This window comes from Talpa occidentalis, unplaced genomic scaffold (genome assembly GCF_014898055.3).
Source record: "Talpa occidentalis isolate TD23 unplaced genomic scaffold, MPIMG_talOcc4v2.1 talOcc4.7, whole genome shotgun sequence".
Taxonomy (NCBI): domain Eukaryota; kingdom Metazoa; phylum Chordata; class Mammalia; order Eulipotyphla; family Talpidae; genus Talpa; species Talpa occidentalis.
This window is the reverse complement of record NW_023605083.1, coordinates 134,360,041-134,379,290: the sequence shown is the minus strand read 5'-3', so window position 1 is coordinate 134,379,290 and position 19,250 is coordinate 134,360,041. Positions and strand designations below refer to the sequence as shown.

The following is a 19,250-nucleotide window of genomic DNA, read 5'->3' as shown; positions in this document are numbered from 1 at the left end:
CCCCTGCGCCTGGAAAGGGCAGGACGGGAGGAAGGGACTAGCGGTAAGACAAGGAGCTGCTAAGGACAGACTCCTGGACACTTTCCAGTGGAGGACCTGGGGACAGGAGCCAATTGGGGTGGCACCACGGAGGCCAGACGGGCAGGGCAGGCCACACCAAGACCCTGGTCACTTTCCAAGTCAATAAAGTGACGGCATTGGGCAGAGGCCCCAGGAGATCTGCCTCCTGTCGCCAGTGGGGACGGACGGACCCCTGGGTTCCTACAGAGGACAGAAGCCCCTGGCCCACGCGGGCCCCCGAGGGCATCGTCCCCCACCCAGTGTCCCTTCCTAGACCTGGGAGGCCTGGGAGCGTGCCTCCTCCCCCAGGGCCTGGCTGGCTACGCGGCCTTGGCCGCCCACGTGCAGGTCCTCCCGGCATCGCCACAGCAGCAGCCGAGTAAACGTCCTGAGTCCGCGTCCATGACCCGTGTCAGCCCACAGCGCTTTGCCCCGCTGGCAGCCCTGCCCTCCAAGCCCAAGCCCTGCCCGCTCCCCAGCCAGGGTCCCTGGCAGTCACGCACAGTCAGCTGTCGTCATCCCTCCACGCCCGGCACCCTCCCTACCTGGCCCACGCGCTCCAGCCCAGCATCCCGGAGGTGACTGCTGCGATGGACGAGAGGCTGCCGGCCAGCACCACGGCGGCCCCCTGGGGCAGCTGTCCTGCGGGGAGGCGTGGCGGCTGCGCTGGGCTTCTGTCCTCGGCCAGGGTGGGCCCTCCCACCGGCCTACCCAGAAGCCCCAGCTTCCCAAACACCCAAGAAGGCCTCTCACCTGGGGGCACCAGTGTGGGGGGGCTGCGCTGGACACTGATGTCATTGGCAGCCTGGCACTGGAGCCAGTTTGATGTCTGGGTCAGGGGGAAGGAGAAGTTGGCCGGCTGCCCGTAGTCGGGGTTCTGCTGCATGTGGACGTGCCCATCTTTTCCAACCAGGCTGTAGGTGATGGGTGGGCTGCCCGAGGACGCCTGGCAGGAGATCTCCACCATGGGCTCTGACACGCTGCCCAGCAGGGTGAAGTCAGCCTGCACTTGGGACACGGGCTCTGGCAGGGTGAAAGGGTGGCACAGGCATGACTGGGAGTCTATAACACCCTCTCCCGCGCCATTCCCTTCTTGCACCTGGAGGCTTAACTGTGATTGCTGCCTCCTCCAGGCAGCCTTCTGGATGACCCACTCTGCCTCCTGTCTGGGCTTCTGCCCTCTTTGCAGCGTATAACACACAATTTTACCTTTGTTTTTATTCTTGTGACGTGTACTTGGGTTGTCCGGCTTAGCAAGCAGAAGTATAGAAAACACAGTTAAATTTGAACTTCGGGTAAATGATGAAAAATTGTTCAGTGTAAGTATGTCCCGTGCAGAATTTATCTGGCACCCCAATTTGTATTCTTTTACTGGAATACCTGTGCCTTCGGGACGAGAACTGTCAGAGATCTAGATTCTAGAAGCCCCAGGGTCTTCAATCTTAGATTTTAAACAGCTGTGCTGAGTTACCTTTGAAGCATACGTGTGACCTACTGGAGGCTTCCATGCCGTCCTTTCTCCACCTCTGGGGTAGGTACTCTTACCCTTGCTTCGCAGATGAAACAGCTGAGGTCCGGAGAGGTGGTGTGACTAGCCCAAGACCACAGGGCCTGTTATGCCACACTGGGAGAGGGTGCTCCAGACCCTGCCCCTAGGCCGTCTCCCCTGGCGGTGCAGGGGCCCTCAGGCCCACCACTGCCGGGGCCACACTCCTATGCTGTCCCCAGGAAGGACTGCTGAGCTTAGATCAGGATAGAAATGGGGAGAAGGCAGGGTGGTAGGGTGGGAGTGGGGGTTGAGACCAGCCTTCGCCAGTTGCTAGCCTGGTGGCCCAGGGGCAACAGCCAAGAGCTGTGGTTCCCCAGACATCCCCCTGCAGCTGCCGGTGAAGCAAGTTGCGCAAGGAGCTGCTGTACTGGACTGAGGCCAGAACTCCGCAGATGAGGCCCAGGCCTCACGTCTGCCCTCCAGCTCTGTGGCCTCTCCCTTCAGCCTCTGCAGGGCCTTGCCAGGAGACTGTGCCACAGGGCCCAGTCAGAGCCACCCTGCCCTGTGACCAGGTCCCCAGGGACTCAGAGTGGCCTTGGAGACAGCAGTCCTGTCCCTGCCCTCTAACCCCTGACCCCATGATGCCCTCCCCAGAGGCACCCACTTGTCCTCTAGGCCCTGCACCCCGCCCCTGGGCACTCACTGGTCCACAGCTCCCAGTACATCTGCAGCTTGGTGCTGGCCACGCGCCTGTCCCCGGCGGAGGCCTGGCAGGAGTAGGTGAGCAGGTCGGCTCTGGACGTGAGCGTGACGTTGATACTGAAGGAGGCCGGGACTTGCGTCTTCACCACCTTCTTGGCCACCTCAATGTCCTGGCTCCCCCAGAGCGAGTAGGTGATGGGTGGGGGCGCCTGGGGTGAGTGGCACATTATTTGGACTCGGCGGCTTTTGGGGAAAACCTCCAGGACTTTGTAGGCAATGAAGACATCAGGAGTGGTTTCTGGGGGGTGGCCAGGTGGAGGAGGAAGAAGGAAACCAACATTTATCAAGCAGCTTAAGTAAAGGCTGGTTTGGCGGTTCCTCAAAAATCAGTTACCATGTGACCCAGTAATTCCATTCCACTCCAAGGCAGCGCCCCGGAGGATGGAAAACGGGGGCTCTTCAGATGCGTCTGCAAGTGTTTATAGCAGCGCCCGGCACAGCCACCAGAAGGTGGAACCACCCACACATCCGTCGCCACAAAGGGAGACTGTGGCCTCCCATACCGTGGACTGACACCCAGCCATAAAGTTGTCAGAACACTGAGGGGCCTCCCTGTGGCCTGGGGGTCAATTTCAGGCTCTCACCACTGCAGCCTGAGTTTGATCCCCGGCCAGGGAGTGACCCACACGGCACAGCAGACCTCTCCTGTCCCCCCACTGCTCCCCTCAGCAGTGGATTTCAGTGGATCCGCCTTTTCTGCTCCCCACTCAGTGGTGAATCCTCTCACCCCCTGTACCTCTGGCCTGCACCCCAGCTCTTGGATGCATACATAAATTAAAATAAATATTAAAAAAAAAAAAAGAAAAGAAAAAGAAACTGCTGGAGAAGGGTCTCCCACCTGGGGTTAGGCTCTTTCTGTGCAGAATATGTTACTGTTACCACAACATGACCTGAGGCCCTGGGTGGGAGGCTGGCAAGTTGCAAGGCCAAGGGGCCGCTCGCTTCCCCTGGGGCTCTGATGCCTGATGGGGGTATGGCCTTGAGTCCGGCCCACCATTACAGGGGGACGGCAGAGCCGCTGGCGCCTCACAGCAGTGGGGACACGAAAGGCAGAGTGAGCCAGCCGGGCCCTGGGGAGCTGGCCGCGTGTGCATGCCTGTCCACCCTCACCACTGGGGCCGCCTCGGGCCAGGCCCTGCTAAGGAGCCAGGGGGCAGGGGGTGCCGGTGCCCGGTGCCCAGAGAGGCCAAGGCCTGGGCTGAAGGGACAGCGAGCAGGCCGCAGCAGAGAGAGGACCTAACCCCCGGGACGCGCCGCTGGGGGCCCAGGCGTGGAGGGCGGGCTCACCGAGGTAGGGGCCCTCACAAAGCAAAGCGGGACGTCCCAAGAACAGGAACGGGAGACCCCTAGAGCCTGCAGCAAGCCCCCTCACTGCCCCAGCAGGGCTCACGTCTCCGGCCACCTCTGCTCGGAAGGACCTCTGTGCCTTGTAGGAGGCCCGGGGGTGGATTTTGAGCCCGAGAAGCTCTCAAGTCTCCCAGCCGGGCCTGGCGCGGCCACACGGGGTCCTCCGAGCCCGCCGCGGCCAGACGTGCTGGCCTCTGGGCGCCGGGTGTGACCAGGGCGCCGAGAGCTGCGCTTTCCAGACCAGTGCGTGCCCCGTAACGCACAAGACAGGCCCCCAAGAGACTCTGTTCTTCCACCCCAGATGTCAGTCGGTAGCAGGGTGACCCCCAGGTTCCCGGCCCCACCCGAGGAAGTTGGAGCGGCCAGGGCGGGGAGGACAGACGGGGTGCGGGGGGGAGGCAGGAGAGCGGGGAGGAGCCTGGAGGGGGCGCAGGGCGCGGAGGCCCGTGAGGAAGCCACGCTGGCCGCCCGGCCTGGGACTCGCAGGGAGCTGGGGACACGGAGACCCTGGAAACACGTGGGTGGCCGGGGGAGGCTGACAATGGCGGCTTTGACTTTGCTCTTTTCCTCCCAGACTTGCCTGCCCCCCTGCGCCTTTCCCGGGGGTTCCCCCAGAAGGAGCCTTAGCCTGGTGGCAAGTTTTCAGGCCCCAGTGGCCCCGCTTTGCGCCCACCCTGCTCGGCTGGGTGTTTGCCCACGAGGGGCGGGCGCCCGGTGCTGGCTCTGGGACTTCAGTCTCTCTCTCTCTCTCTCTCTCTCTCTGTTGCACACTAATTACTGAACACGGATTATATTAAAGTTCTTTTCCATGAAAGGTCTTACGCCCTAGAATGTTTTGTCTTGATGCAGCGGCTGGCAGAACCCACTTAGAGCAGGCAGGTTTGGGGGCCCCGGGTGCCCCTCTCTGCCCTGTAACCAATAGTAGTGAGAACTGTGCCCCAACACCAGGCAGAGCCTTCTAGAACGGGCCATCCTCCCTGCCAGTGCTGCCCAGACACCTCAAATATTCCCTCATCTGGGCTCTTTGCAAACGTCACGCGCAGCCCCACCTTCGTGAAATGCTCTTTTCAAACACACCGCGGCGCCGTCTCTGAAGCGAGCTCTGCCCAGAGTCCAGCGCAGGCTGCAGGAGCCACCGCAGACCCCCCAACACCACAGCGCGTTCCTGGACCCAGGGGCCTCCTCCTCGCTGCCCACAGACGCCTGGAGGCCAAAATCCTGCCTCCCTGGGAAAGACTGGGGTCCAAGAGGTTTTCTTTTTGCGACCTTCATGAAGGGAAATGATCTTGACTTATAGACCCCGCCAGGGAGCCACCCACAGGGCGCAGCAGACCCCTCCTGCCTCCCCGCTGCTCCCCTCAGCAGTGTGTTTCAGTAGATCCGCCTGTTCTGCTCCCCACCCTGTCTCTGGTGAATCCTCTCACCTCCACACCTCTGGCTGCACCCCAGTCCCTGTATGCATAAATAAATAAATATTTAAAAAAAATAAAAGTGGAACCAGAGGCTGATCTGCCTTCAGCTCCTGCCAACGGCCGTGCACGGGCGCCTGATGTATGCAGGGGGCAGCGGCTGGGTTTGTGCTGGGCAGTGGGCGGCTCCGGTTGGTCTGCCTAGAGGCCTGTGGCTTCCCCTTTTGGTTGCCTGTGCATCCGGCCCTCCAGGAAGGAGGGGCTGCCACTGCATTTAAAAGGCATCAACTGTCTCAGATTATTTGAATGATGGGGTGGCACCCTCCAGATTTGGAGGTGCGACAAGGACACGCTTAGAATGGAGGCTGGCCGCCGAGACCACGCAGGCTGGGCCTCTCTGAGAGCGGCGGGTGTCCAGGCCCTGTGGGGCCCCCCCACTCTCCAGACCTGTCTCTGATACCCGGGAGCAGCCTCCTGTTGGAGGGACTGTGCTCTCCAGAGAGGGACTCAAGCCCCGGGTTGGCCTGCGCCTGGGGCCGCGTGGAAGCGGCCCTTACGGAAGTTCCCCGGCCGTTCCCACTGGACGAGGCGTGCCCGTGGGGGGAGACACACAGACAGGCGTCCGCACAGAAGGCTGCTGACGTCGGGGCTGAGGGCAGGGGGTGGGGGGGTGCGCCTTTACCCCGGCACACCGAGCGGTCCCGGGGGGCTAGCCCGGGCGACACCCCGGGGCCTCCTGCTGGGACAAGCCATCGACACCTGACTTCTGACTTCCGGCCTCCACACTCGGAGAGATTCCCTTTCTGCTGTTTGACTGCCCGGTTTGGGGTGCTCTGCTAGGGCCGCCCCGGGACACTCATCTGGGGCCCCTCCAGGTGGCTGAAGGCCTCCCTCGGAAATCCCGGATGGAGTTTAGGAGAAAACAGGGCAATCCCTCGCGTTCCTTTGCTCTCTCAGGGGGACATGAGTCTGAATCTGTCCTTCCACCCCTCTGAGCTGGGCCCCCCAGCTCCTGGGCCACCCCATCCTCCTGCCCCAGCCCCTAGGGCGCTGCAGCTCCCGGCCCCCTAGACCCCCCCTTCCCAATCCTGACCCTTCCCCGTGCGCCCCGAGGAGAGGAGGGTCATGGCACTCACACCCCTTCAAGCCAGTGAACAGAAACCAGCCACCCTTGCACGGAACGCCTTCGGGGCTCCGGCGGGTCCCCACAGCTCCCCCGACCCAAGGCGACAGGGTAGACAGCTCCTGATGTTCTGGGCCTCCCTCCCACCCCTAGACTCCAGCAGAGGTCACCTGCCCCCCCAGCCACAGGCAGTGAGGAGCGGCCGCCCCCCAAGACCCTGGCCCCTGGCGCCCTTCACTCCCATCACGCCCACGCTGGCCAGAGTCTTGGGGATCTCAAGACACCCCAAGACCAGCCCACCGTCCTCATCCCGCAGTGCCCTCGCCTGTGCTCTCCTCTTGTGTCATGGTCCGTGGTAGACGGGAGCCCCCCACAGCGGCTCAGGCCGAAGACCCGGCTTCTGCCATGGCGCCCGCGCTCCCTCCCTTGGCGGCTGTGGGGCTGCCCTGCGGCTGTCCTTGGGCTCTTCCCTCCGAGGATCCCGGGACCCGCTAATGGCTCACTGGGTTCCACCCCTGACCTCCTCCCGCCTCGTCTCAACACGGGGTAAACCTGAGCAGGCCGCCCTCTGTCCCCACGGCCGCCCTGTCCCCACCCCCTTCCCTGCTTGCTCCCCTCCAGGACCTGTAGCACCCGGGGGTGGGAGGGTGGGGGGGTGGGAGGGTGGGGGGGTGGGGGGGCTTGCCTTGATCATGCGCCCCACCTTAGGAAGCGCCCACAGGAGGGCAGGGACCTCAGTTCTGTGTCTGCATCTCGCGTGTCCGCCCTCCGGGCCTAGGACACTGCTGGCACTGACCAGTGTTCAGCCGTGTTTGTTGAATGAATGCGCGAGTGAATGAAGGACTGATCGTCAGCCCTTGGGAGTTGGCCCAGCAGGCCTTGGCCCGCAGTCGGAGCAGAAGTCGGGGCCTGAGGGGAGGGCCGGCCCTGCCGGCTCCGCTCCTCTTCAGCAGAAACACCGGAGGTGTTTGTTTTTAAAGCAAATGAGGAAATGGCAGTTCAGCCTGTGCGCATTCAAGAGAGGCCCGCCCTGCGGAGGAATCCAGGCGGGTGCCCCCTGGGACAGACCTGGGGACCGTGAGCAGGGTGAGGACCACGCAGGAGGGGAGCAGCCCCCACGGAAGCCGGCCCAGGAGGAGGCGATGGTCACCTTCACCTTGGGGACACGGGCTGGGAGGGTGGGAGAGGGCAGGGCGAGGGAGGGGGTCGATGCAGCAAAGGGGAGGGGACAAAATTGGGGGAACCAAGAGCTTCCCTCCCTGGCTCTGTCTCCCCACCCCCCGGGGCTGCTGGTCTCAGGGACCTTGATGCCCCCCCTCCACTGGCCTCGGAGGGAGCCGAAACTTCCCCATTTTCGCTCCACCCACTGGCTTGTCTCCAGCCCTCTCTGGGGTGACGCCCACCCAGGGGAGCTACGGGGCGACTGCGGCAGGTCAGGGGCCTGGGATGGGGCAAGTGGCCGGATACACCCTCCAGGACGCCCATCATCTCCACTGTCCCCCAGGCCAAGGGGAAGCAGAGTGTGGAGTCCCCCCCTTTCCTCTCACCCCAGGGCCCTGCAGGGGTTGAGGCCAGTCCCAGAATCGTCCAATTCCCCCAGCAGACACCCCCAACCACCACCTCCCTCCAGCCCAGGCGCCCACCATGGGGTGGGGGGCTCTGACCCATGGTCTCCCTCCAGCTTGCTGGGCACTCACCTATCTCCGGCTCCGCGGAGAGGCTGCTGGGAGCTGTAAGACAGGAGAGGGTGGTGGCAGGAGGAGTAGGGGCTGCCGGGAGGCCGGGGCTTAGCCAGACGGTCACGCACGGAGGCGCTTTCGGCGACCACGCTTAGCGTCACCAGCCCCCTCTGCAGAGGAGTGAAGTAGCGGTGACCAGGCTACGTGGCAGTGCGGCTGGTCTGGGACTCAGGCCTAGTCTTTCCCTCTCTGTCCTGTGCCACTGGAGGCGTCCAGGCCTCTGCCCCCACCCCTGCGTCCCCTGGCACCCCCGGGCCCGGCAGCGGCCCCACCCAGGACCCCAGCGTGGGCTCACCCAGCACAGCCAAGAGAAGCAGCAGCAGCGGGCTCATGTCTGCAGCGCGGGTCCTGCCAGGCTGGGAGAGCGTCTTCTGGCCACCCCCACCCTGGGGCCCCTGGGGAGCTCCTGGGTGGGTGCCTGCAGCCAGGAGATAACCTGGAGGCCACAGCACCCTGGGGCCCAGCAGGCCCAGAACAACATCTCTCTCTGCGCAACTCTCAGGGCATTAGGAGGCCCCTGGGCCCTGGAGCGACCAGTGCTTACCTCCGGCCCCCCGTGGAGCTGCGGGGGAGCCGCCGGTCCTCACCCAGGGTGCTGCCTGGTGAGGAGGTCCTGCCGGCTCTGTGACGGTCGAGTATGCTCTTTATTCGGGTGGGCCTCATGGAAGCACGGGGGTCTTTTCAAAGCTCTGTGGGGAGTCTGGCCCCCCCCCAGTGAGCTGGCCTCCAGACCCCTAATAAAGAAGCAGGGAGGAGACAACGCACCCCTCTCACGCGAGGATTAGTGCCACCTGTCGGGCACCCACTAGGGGCTGGTGCTGGACACTGGCCGTCCTGGAGTGCTGCGGCCTTGCGCTCAGGAGCAGGAGGGGCCCTCCTCTGGGCCCACAGACAATGGGTGACTGACTCCCCAGGGGCCTGGATCCGATGCCAGTCGGTCTAAAAGGAGGTGCGGCCACAACACGGACGGTGGCCTGGCCTGGCCAGCAGCTGCAGCAGAGCACCCCAGATCTGGAGGGAAGCTGGAGATGAGCTTGGCCTTCCGGAACCGGAAACCGCAGTTAGGCCAGGCCAGCGGGGGCTCGGCAGCAGGCGCCTCTGCACGCAGAATGCGAAGCAGGTGAGGTGGCGCCAGGACCCAGCAGCCCACGGCTGGCCGCCGGCACCTTCCTGCCCTGCCAGTTGGGCCCCTCACTCCAGCCCAGGCCTGGGGCTGCCGGACCCCTGGCCCCTTTCTGGCCAGGCTCAGTTAGCCTGTGAGGAGACATCCTTTTATGGCTGCCTTCCCCGGGGGGCTGTCTGCCCCCGGCTAGCCAAGGGACCCGCAGTCCGGGACAGCACACAAGGCCGGTTCCCATCCTGTGCCTTCCTCCCTCCCTGCCTCTGCCCCCTCACGGGCACCTGTTGTCTGGGTGTGCGGGGAAGCTGGAGTGACCCTGCCCGGGAGCAGCAGGAAGCTCCATGGGCAGAACCAAGTGCCACATCCCAGAGCTCCTGGTGACCAGCTTTGCCGCCTGCCGGCCCAGTGGCCTTTCTCCCCGCCAGCGAATCAGCCTCCACCCGCTCTCCCGGACTCACCTGTGGCCCTGCCCACTTCTCTGCGTCCGGAAGGGACAGGAGGAACCAGTCAATCCTCTGATGACTCCATGAAGCCTCCTGCCCTGTCTCCAGCCGCACTGCCCGTGCCCTCCTGCCCCTCCACCCCCGTGGCAGGAGAGTTTTTAAAGCACGTCCCCAGGCTTCTGAACACCCCCCCGACAGTCTCTCAGCTGTCACCAGGAGGCTGCAGAAGGCCCAGCCGGGTGCTGGCTGAGCCTGGCTGAGCGCGTGGGAGCCGCTGGCACACGACCTGCTCTGGCAGCCTCGGGTGTCCTGAGCTTGAGAGCCATGGGGTTAGAGGTGGGAGGCTTGGAGGTGGTCCTTCATCACCTCAGCCCCAGGGGCATCCCAGCCCTCGTGGCTCTGCGGGGCACCTCACCCCAGGGTTCCTAGGGTTTCCTCAAGGTCGGTTCAAGGAAGGGGAGACACGTGGGGAGAGTGAAGAACAGGTTCTGTGACGGGTCTGGCCAGGGGTCCTCTGTCCCGGTTTCCCGTTCCCTCCGGCCGGCAGGTGCGGGGCAGCTGACTGGGAATGAGTCCCACCGGGAGAGACCAATCACAGCCCGTTCCCAGCTCAGGTGGGCTGGGAGGGGCCCCGGAGCCTGCTGGTGCAGCGGCTGTGGAGCGGGTGCCTGGGCTCAGTCCGGCTCTGCGTCTTGCTCACACCCTCTGAGAGTGTCTGTTGTCTGCTCGCAGGAACACCCGGGAGTCGCGCGAGGACCGCCTGGTGCCCTGGGCACAGAAGCCGAGCCCGCGGCGTGGAGGGTGTCTGCGGACCGCCAGGCCTGCCCCTTCTGGGGCGGGAGCCTGGACTTTATGCGGCCTCCTCCCGCAGCACGCAGTGTCAGAGCTCCCCCGCTGGCTGCAGAGGCGGACACGCGGTCGTGGCTTATTATATCAGCATTTTATGTATCTTAAAAAACATTCAACAGAAATAGAAAACTTAAAGGAACACAACAAAAATACAAGTTCGCACGCTCTCTTCCTGCAGCCCTTGGGTGTGCGCGCCCGCCGGGGGGAAGCGGGTCGGGCCCACCGAGAGGGCGCGGTCGCCGGGGGCAGGCGCGGGAGGCCACGGGCACCTGCGGGGCTGCCTGCCCGACCCGCGGACGCTGAGAGCCGAGGCCCGGCCACAGCTACTGCTCCGAGCCGCTGGGGAAGCGGAATCTCCAGCTGGGCTCAGGGGCATCCTGCGGCCCGGGGCCCGGGGAGCGCAGGGAAGGTCCGGGGCTGGGGGGCCTGGGCCCTGGGGAGCCGGGGCACGGGAACCCGGGGCAGAGGGACAGGGGGCGCGAAGCTCGGCGGCGAGGGGACCCGGGCCCCAGGGAGTCGCCGGGACACTGCTCGGGCAGCAGCCGCGACAGGTCGTCCACCAGGTGCCACTTCTCCTGGACCTGCTGCGGGGGGAGCGAGACACGTTACAGGCGGGGCTTCCTCCCGCCCGCCGGGATGGAGACGGCGCGGCTGGGCAGCTGCGGCTCGGCTGTCCGGGTGGGAAGCACGCGGCCGCCGCAGCCCGAGGCCCCGCCCCTTCTGCCCCGCCCCGCCCGCCCTCCCGAGACCCCGCCCCGAGGCCCCGCCCCGCCAGCCCAAGGCCCCGCCCTCCGGAGGCCCCGCCCATCCTGGACCCACCCCAGCAGCCCGAGGCCCCGCCCCTACACGAGCCCCGCCCTCTTCCTGCCACTGTCCCTGCCAGCACTAGACCCCGCCCCTCCAGAGTTCCGCCCCCTAAATGAGGCCCCGCCCCTCCCAGCCGCTGCCCCCCCCCCCCCCCCGCCAGCCCGAGGCCCCGCCCCAGCTGCTGGGGGCCACGCCCCCTCCGCGTCCCAGGCTGCCACGCTCGTCGTCCCGCCCACCAGTGGCCACGCCCCGTCTCAGCCCCGCCCCAGCCCAGGAGTAACCGCGGGGCGCTGGCCCCCCCAGCCCGGTCACGCACCTGCTGAGCCCCAAACCCAGAGTCATATTCCTACCAGTCTGGCTCCCCGCCCCCCGCTCCACCGCCCTCTGTAACCCCCAACCCGGGCCGCACCCCGAGGCCCGTCGGGGACGCTCACCCACGCCAGCTGCCTGCGGAGCTGCTGCACGGCCCTCGCGCCGGCCCGGGCCTGGGACACGCTCGCGGTCAGCACGAGGCTGCGGGCGGGGCGGGGGCACGGTTAGTCCCGCCGCGCATGGCGGGCGCCGCCCGCTACGTCGTCCCTCCGCACCCCAATCTCTCCTGGGGTGCGTAGACGCCGCTTCCTCCCCGCCCCAGGCTCGCCCGTCTGCGAGGCGGTAGGGGTGACCGGCTGCTCTCCCGCCGCCAGGCACTGAGCTCCCCGTGGTCTCGTGTCCCAGGGCAGGCCCCCGGGGCTGGCCCAGGCCTCTGTGGGCCACGCTCCGTCCCCGGGGCGGCCTCCGGGGCCCTTCTTGCCTGGCTCCCGTCCCCCGCGGCACTGCCCAGGGGTGCCCACGGGAGGAGGGACCCACCCGGCTCCCTCCCTGAGACACCTGAGCATGATGAGCAGGGGGAAGCTGAAGGCGTGGGAGCTGAGGTAGTGGAGGACGAGCTGGCCCGCGGGGGGCAGCCGGAGGGCCACCAGCTCGGGGACCACCTGCCAGGGGCCGAGTAGTTGGTGAAGAGGCCGCAGTCCCAGGAGGAGTGGATGCTGGGGAGAGACGGCCAGAGAGGGGCTGGGCCCGGGCCCTGGGCGAGGCACCACCGCCTGCCGGCCGCCCAGCCCGCCGCGCCCTCACCTGCTGACCACGTAGCCCAGGGGCAAGGCGGCCAGAAGCAGGCCGAGGAGGAGCACCAGCTGGAAGAAGAAGGTGGAGCTGGAGGCTCGGAATCGCCTGGAGGACGCCCTGGAGTTCCTGAGGAGCGTGTACTGGGGACAGTGAACACACGGGTGCTCAGCCCCATCGGGACGCAAGGAGGGACTGGGGCGCGGATGCCAGCTCTGCAGTTGGGGCGCAGGGCGCCGCCGTGCTCCCTCCAGCCCGCTCCCCTCACCTTCTTGAGGTAGAAAGTGAGGAAGATGAAGACGCTGTTGAGCAGCGGCAGCAGGGGGCAGTAGAAGAGGCCCATCCAGGTGACCGTCTGTCCCGCCACGATGTCCAGCACGTTCTTGGGCACCAAGAACTCCTCCCGGTCTAGCCAGACCCAGAACCGGCCCGAGAACCGCTCCACCAGCAGCCTGGGAGCGGGGTGTCCAGCAGCGGGGTGTCCAGGGAGAGCCAGGCCTCGGGCCCCCCACCACGTGCACGGATGGCGCGGGACCGCTCGCCCTGGCCGTGGCCGCCGACCGGCCCGAAGCCAGCCCTGGCCCCCGGGGGTGCCCGCGCGCTCACCTCCTGGGCAGGCTGACGAGGAAGGTGAAGGCCACGGTGAGCAGGAAGTTGAAGGTGCTCAGCTTGTACAGCTCCTCCCCCACCGCGTTCTCCCAGCACTGGGGCAGAGGGGGCATCACCATGCGGCTCCCGCGCCCGCCCCGCCCGCCCCCGCCCGAGCCTGGCGCGACTGCCCGGTGAGGCTGCAGCCAGGGTGGAGCCGGGACCCCGCGGTCGGGGGTGGGGCGTGAGGGGCCGGCGGAGGGACGGAGGCCGGGGTGGACGCGGCTCCGCGGGGCCGGGGGGCAGCTCTCGGAGGGGGGCGGGAGGCCCGACGCGGCCACCTGGTACTCGCAGGCGTCGTAGCCGAAGGGCTCGCAGCCGGTCCCGTTCCTGCCGACGCACAGCACGGTCTGGCCCAGCGAGAAGGAGAACATGCCCAGGCTGGCCAGCTTCAGCACCACGCACCTGCGGGCGGGGCGGCGTCGGGCGGGCGCGGGAGGCAGGGCCGCTCCCGGACCCAGCCCCGCCGAGTGGGGCCCAGCCTCCTCCCCGCTCCGTGGTTTCCCAAAGGGTGTTCCCCGGGCCCCTAGGTCCCTGGGGTCCCGTGGGGAGGGGTTCTGCTTGTAGACAGTGGGGGAGCAAGACCGGGGGAGGTCTGACCCCTCCCCAGGCGTGCAAAACCCCCGCGGGGAAGCCCCGGGCTCCCCGCTCCCAGGACGCGGTGACACCCTCCTTTCTTCACCCCTTTATCCAGGTCCCTCATCGCGACCACCCGCGCGCGTGCTCCCCGACGCGCACACCTGGAGGGCGCGGGCACACGGCCCACCGGAGCAGCGCTCGCGCCTAAGAGCTGAGGCCGGGGCGGGGGTGGGCTGGGGGCAGGGCTGCTGTTGGGGGGCGGCGGAGCTCGGTGGGGCTTAGTTTCTATCTGTCGCCCTCTTGAGCGCGCTGCCCGCCCGCAGCCTGGGGAGGCACGTAGACCCGGCGGTCTGCACCCCGGGGTGGGGAGGAAGGCCGGGCGGGAGCGTGGGGTGGGCGCTGAAGAGGACCGGTGTCCCCACTTGGGAAGCTGGTGCCCCGCACCCCGCAACGCTGGCCCCTCGGAGGGGCCGGGGCTGCTCGGAGGGGCCCTGCCTTTCCTTGCTCGGGGCCCCTGGCCCCGGCCCGCCCGCCCCCGTGAGCCTCACCAGACCAGGGCCAGGTTGACCTCGGTGTTGGGGGGATATTTCTCCAGCTGGACCAGGAACACGAACAGCCGGGGGCCCAGGAAGTTAACCAGGGCGATGACCCCCGGGGGCAGGTACTGGAGCAGCGGCTCCTGCGGGACGCGGGTGGGGGTCATGGAGGGCCTCGAGCCGCCCCCCACGCCCACGCGCCCTGGGGGACCTGGGGAAACTGGGGCGGCTCAGACCCCGCCGGCCGCGGCTCTCCCGGTGGCGGCGGGCGCGGGGACGGGGCACCGCAGGTCGCGGGCAAACCGCTCTAGCGTCCGGAGCCGGGTTTCCTCCCTGGCGGGGCCGCCCGTGTCCGCCCACGCTGTCCCGGACGGACAGAACCCAGGGCCTGTCACCTCCTTATTGTCCTGCGAGTACTTGGTGGCCCAGAAGATGGCGCTGATGGCCCCGGCCACCAGGGCCGCGATGAGGACGTTGACCCGCAGGTAGCTGAGCAGGAGGCAGGCCCGCCGGGCCCGGGACTGCTGCCGCACCAGCGCCAAGTGCCGCCGCTCCTGCAGGGCCACCTGCGGGGCGGGGACGGCGGGCGTGTCCGCACCAACGCACCAGCCCGCAGCGGGCACACACTCCACCGCCCTGCTCGCCCACGCGTGCGCACGCCCCGCACCGGGCCCGCACCCCCTGGCCCCCGCACTGGCCCCCGCACCCACTGGCCCCCACACCGGCATCTGCACCCACTGGCCCCCGCACCCACTGGCCCCCACACTGGCATCTGCACCCACTGGCCCTCATACCCACTGGCCCCTGCACCCTCGGGCCCCCGCACCAGCCCCAGCACCGGGCCCCACACACCCTTAGCTCGTGGCTGATCTCGTACTTCTTGATGGCGGCCGCTTCCCGGCCGTGGATGCAGAAGTCCCAGGAGGAGAAGACCTTGGCGCTGAGGGGCGACCTGTAGTCCTGGCCCAGGAACAGCTTCTGCGGCAGCCCCTTCACCATCCTGGAGGGTCGCAGGGGGGCTGTGGAGGAGGGGTACCCCCGCCCCCTCCCCACCGCCTCAGCCTCCCTGGGGCGGGAACCCTGCAGCTGGGGAGCAGGGCTCAGGGCCTCCCCTACAGATTGGGGCACAGCACCCCAAGGGAGGGGTGATGCGGGCCGGCGGGGGGCACCTCACCGCTGGAGCGTCCCGCAGAAGCAGAGGAGCAGGCAGGCCAGCGGGCTCAGCAGGTAGGCCAGGCGGATGCTGTAGGCCGAGCTGCCCTCGGGCCCTGCCCGGTAGGTGCCGTAGAAGAGGTAGGTGTCGTTGAAGGCCTGGGGACACGGCCGGCAGGAGTCCATGCGGGCCCCGTTCTCAGGGCCCGGCTCTCCCCACGGCCCTCGCGGAGGGAGTCAGAGCGCCCTGGTTTCACAGCAGCTCGGGGGGCAGGCAGCTCGCCCAGGCCGGGGGCAGCGGTGTCTGTCCCAGAGTCTGCACGCGTGTCCCCCGGCCCCTCAGCACCTGTCTCGGGCCGTGGGCGCTTGTCCAGGGCCCCAGGCTGTGCGCTGCGGCCTCAGCTCTCTGACCCCTCCCTGGCCCGGCGGGCCCATCTGCGTGAGACTGTCCCCCTGTGTCCTGGGAGACTGGAGTCCCCCGAGGCCAGCTGCTGGGGTCCCCCAGTGCCCCTCGCCGTGCAGGACGGAGCCACTCACCCTGCCAGTTAAGACGCTCCAGAGCGGGTTGTGGAACTTCGGGGCTCCAGCCTGGGGCTGGTGGCCGCTGGGGCACTGGGCGGCTGTCGGGGAAGAGGGGCCGATGCGGGGGGCTCCCGAGGCACAGGGCGGGCCTGCGTCGGCCGGCACGTCTGGGCTGGGTGAGTCCAGGGCTGGGCCGGAGCAGGAGCCCCGGGGGCGCTGGGCCTGGACCAGCACCCCAGGGTGCGGGTGAGCCGCAGCCACTCTTCCCTGCCGGGCCCAGCACTCACTCAGGTTGAAGGCGGGGCGGGGGTCCGGGGGGCCGAGCCAGAGCAGGGGCAGCAGGACGACGCCGGTGGTCAGCAGCAGGGTCAGCAGGTTGAGCAGCAGCAGGAAGCGCAGGAAGGTGAAGTAGGACTGGATCCCGGTGCCGAAGAGGCCTGCGGGCGGAGGCGCGGGGTCTGCCGGGGGAGGGGGCGGCCGCCCCCTCGGGGCGGGGGGCGGGGCCAGGGCCCCCTCCCGGCCTCGGGGCGCCACCCGGGGCGGCCAGCAGGGGGTGCTGTCGCCCGTCGGGCGCTGCCCTGGGGGGGCGGGGCGGGCGTGAGGATGGGGGCTCTCGGGGGGCTCTCGGGCCGTGGCAAACCGGATGCCCCCCTCCCCGTCCAGGTTCTGACCCGGACCCAGCCTGGAGAGGGGGCGGCGGGGCGGGGCGGGGGGGGGGGGGGCGGGGGGCGCGGACCTACCCCCGATCTCGGCCAGCGCCGCCTCCCAGAGCCCGCAGCCCCGCGCCAGCGCGCGCGCCGCCTCCCGCAGCCGCCGGCCCGCGGCCCCCCGACGCCCCGCGCCCGCGGGCGCCCGCAGCTGCCTGGGGTGGAGAGGGCACCGTCACCCCGCGCCCCCGCCCGCCCGCGCCCCCGGCTGTCCTCGCGCCCCGCGGCCGCACCCACCGCAGCAGGCGCCGGTCCGCCAGGGCGTAGGGCAGCGCGCGCGCCGGGGCCCGCGAGGCGCACAGTCGCCGCAGCTCCGCCTCCCCCGGCGGCTCCGGCTCGGCCGCGGGGTCCGGCTCGGCCGCGGGGTCCGGCTCCCCCGGGCCCGGCTCCGCCGCCCGCCGCCGCAGCATCTCCGCCGCGGGGTGCGCTGGGGCCGGCGGCAGCCGCACCCGGGGAAGGAAGTGGGGTCCGTCGGGCGAGCCTCAAGGTCTTGGCCTGTGGTGCCCAGAAATGAGAGTCGTGGGGGCGCCGGCTGCAGCCCCCCCACCCTCCGCCCCCCGCCCCGGGACAGCGGCCGGGTCGCAGCCAAGGCCCGGCCCTGGACACGGGGGCGCGAGGCCGGCCCTTTCCGCACCTGCGGCCAGGCCTGGCCCCCCGGAGAGGCCACCTGCTCGCTGGCCCCCGCCCTGCACCCCAGGACCCTGTGTCCCGAGGCACCCGGGCGTGCAGGGCGGGGACCCTCCTCTGGCCCCTATGTCCGGCCTTCAGGACCGGGTCTGCGCCCCAGGACCCCGGGGGGGAGGCGCGGCCCGGCGGGCAGGGGCCTCTGCCCTTCCTCGGTGGCTCTGCGGGGCCGGCAGCCTGGGCGCCACCCCCACCCCCCGACCCGCTCACCTGGGGGCTGAGTCCCGGCGGAGCCCCCTCCTCGGGCTCCCGCCACTCGGGCAGGGCAGTGAGGGAGCCCAGGGGAGAGGTCACGTGACAGGAACCCCAACTCCCCGCTGCCTCCCGCTGTGCTCCGTCCCCCACCTCCCCCAGTTTCCTCTGCTCGCAGCCGGGCCTGCGTTTCCTGCGGCTTGCGGGGCGCAGATGGGCAGGTGAGTGGCCGGAGGGTCGGCCTCCTGGCCTGCAGCCCAGGGGCGCTGGGCTGGGGTCGCGGCCCCCTCCACGCGGGGCGGGCAGCTGTGTGGGAGTTGGGGTGCAGCCCCTGCAAAGGCTGCCTTCCCGGGCAGGGGCGCACTCTGGCTTCCCGAGCTGGACCCAGGGGCTGCCCCGCGCTCTCCCAGGCCTGGCCGGTGGCCGGGGCGCCACCCTGCCCCCCTCCCGCCTGGGGACCCGGGTCTGACCGGCCCCAGTGGGGGCGCTGACCTGGGCAGCACCGGATATGTGGGGCCAGGGTCCTTATCTGCCGGTTGCAGGAGCCTTGGCTGGGCCCCGAGGGCCGATAGTGGCCTGGGCTGGGCCCCATCACCCCGGGGTGCTGCTGAGTTTCCAGAGCTGGGGGGGCTGTTTCTCAACTTCCCGCCTCTGTCTTTAGCGCTGACGCCAAGGCCGGGCCCAGCTCCTGGCCCACAGCAAGGCCCGGGGCTCGTCCCAAGCCGCCCGTGGAGTCGCCTTGCTCCCCCCTCTCCCCCACTTCCTCCCCCCATATCTCAGGGTCCCTCATCTCGATCTGAGCCCCGGGTTGCTCCCCCCGCCCCCGCCTTCCAAGCCTCTGCTCCACGCCTGCCCCAAGCTGGTGCCGGCGTCCCCCCAGACTTGGAAAGTGGAGACAGTCTGGCAAATCTATTTGACCCGAGAGGCGAGGGCAGCAGTAGGAAGGGGGGGTTCACAGGGTTCCATCTGGGGAGGCCCCGAGGAGGTGAGCCTCAAGTCGGGTCTGAGTCCCTGGATGTGTAATGGGGCTGGGAGCCACCCGGCGGGGCGGGACCGACCTGGGTCCAGCCTGAGGACCATGTGGCTGCTGGAAGGCCCAGCCCTGTCCCCCCTGGTCCCCAAGCTTGTGGGGGGCCCTTTTCCATTGGGTTGCATTTGCATTTGTTTCTTCATTTGGTTTCCTGGCTTAGCCCACATGCCCTCCCCTCCAGGCGGGCCCGCCCCTTCCTGCCCAGGTGGCCAAACTCGCAGGGGGCTGGTGGGCCCAGGAGGCTGAGGGGCCTGTGACCCCAGCAGGGGCCCCACCGCTGGCTTGGGGCACGACGGAGCAGGCACAGGCCGCCCTCCCTCAGCCCCCCGCTCCGGGCGCAAAGTGGGCCCAGCACGCGTGCTTGATAAACAGCAGACGTTGCACCCCGGTTCCACCACCCCGGGTGGGGAGCCCTTCCTTCACCGGGCGGAGGCGAGGGGCACCCAGGGTGCTGCCGAGGCATCATGGGATTTCACAGCATCTGTCACCCTGCGGGTGGCTGGGGAGGGGCCGGTCAGCAAGGAAAGGCCCCATTTGAAACTTGAGGAAACTGAGTCCCACGGAAACCAGGCTGTTCACCAGCAGCTGGGACACTCGCCAGGGCTGCCCAGCCCAGGCCTGGGGGCGGGGTGCAGGCGGGACCGGGGTGCAGGTGGGGTTGGGAGCAGGCAGGGGCAGAGGCGTAGGCTGGGCGGGCAGCTCTGGCCGCCAGGCGAGACAGTCGCAGGTCGCCCCCGACCCTCCCAGAGGTGGTGGTGCCCAGGCCCGTTCCCGGCCCGTTCCCAGCAGCCCCTTTGGGGGACAGGTGAGCCACTGGCGGGCTCCCAAGTGCCTCCCGGGTGAGTGGGCAGGGTCCGGGCCATCTGGGCAGGACTGCAGCTTCTCGGGTCCTCCATCTCCTCCTGTCCACCCCGGGCTCGAACCCCTGACCAGGCGGCTCCGCCCCCT

At 68.7% G+C, this 19,250-nt stretch overlaps 2 protein-coding genes across 2 annotated transcripts; both read right to left on the bottom strand.

The window, feature by feature from the left end:
* Positions 1-781: 781 nt before the first annotated feature.
* On the bottom strand, positions 782-8,279 carry CUNH17orf99 (chromosome unknown C17orf99 homolog; the record flags this gene model as incomplete). Its single annotated transcript, XM_037494053.2, has 4 exons — positions 8,225-8,279; positions 7,888-7,920; positions 2,253-2,549; positions 782-1,083 (listed from the first exon to the last, which is right to left on the bottom strand). Coding segments are annotated over exons 1-4 (669 nt in total), but the record flags the coding sequence as incomplete, so codon positions are not given.
* Positions 8,280-10,664: 2,385 nt separating this feature from the next.
* Positions 10,665-17,864, bottom strand: TMC8 (transmembrane channel like 8). Its single transcript, XM_037493349.1, is given in 17 exon segments — positions 10,665-10,925; positions 11,583-11,661; positions 12,019-12,133; positions 12,136-12,176; positions 12,265-12,395; positions 12,521-12,704; positions 12,859-12,956; positions 13,182-13,305; positions 14,028-14,158; positions 14,411-14,581; positions 14,868-15,015; positions 15,190-15,326; positions 15,705-15,787; positions 15,977-16,126; positions 16,430-16,551; positions 16,634-16,823; positions 17,765-17,864. Coding segments are annotated over 17 exon segments (2,265 nt in total).
* Between the last annotated feature and the right edge of the window lie 1,386 nt (positions 17,865-19,250).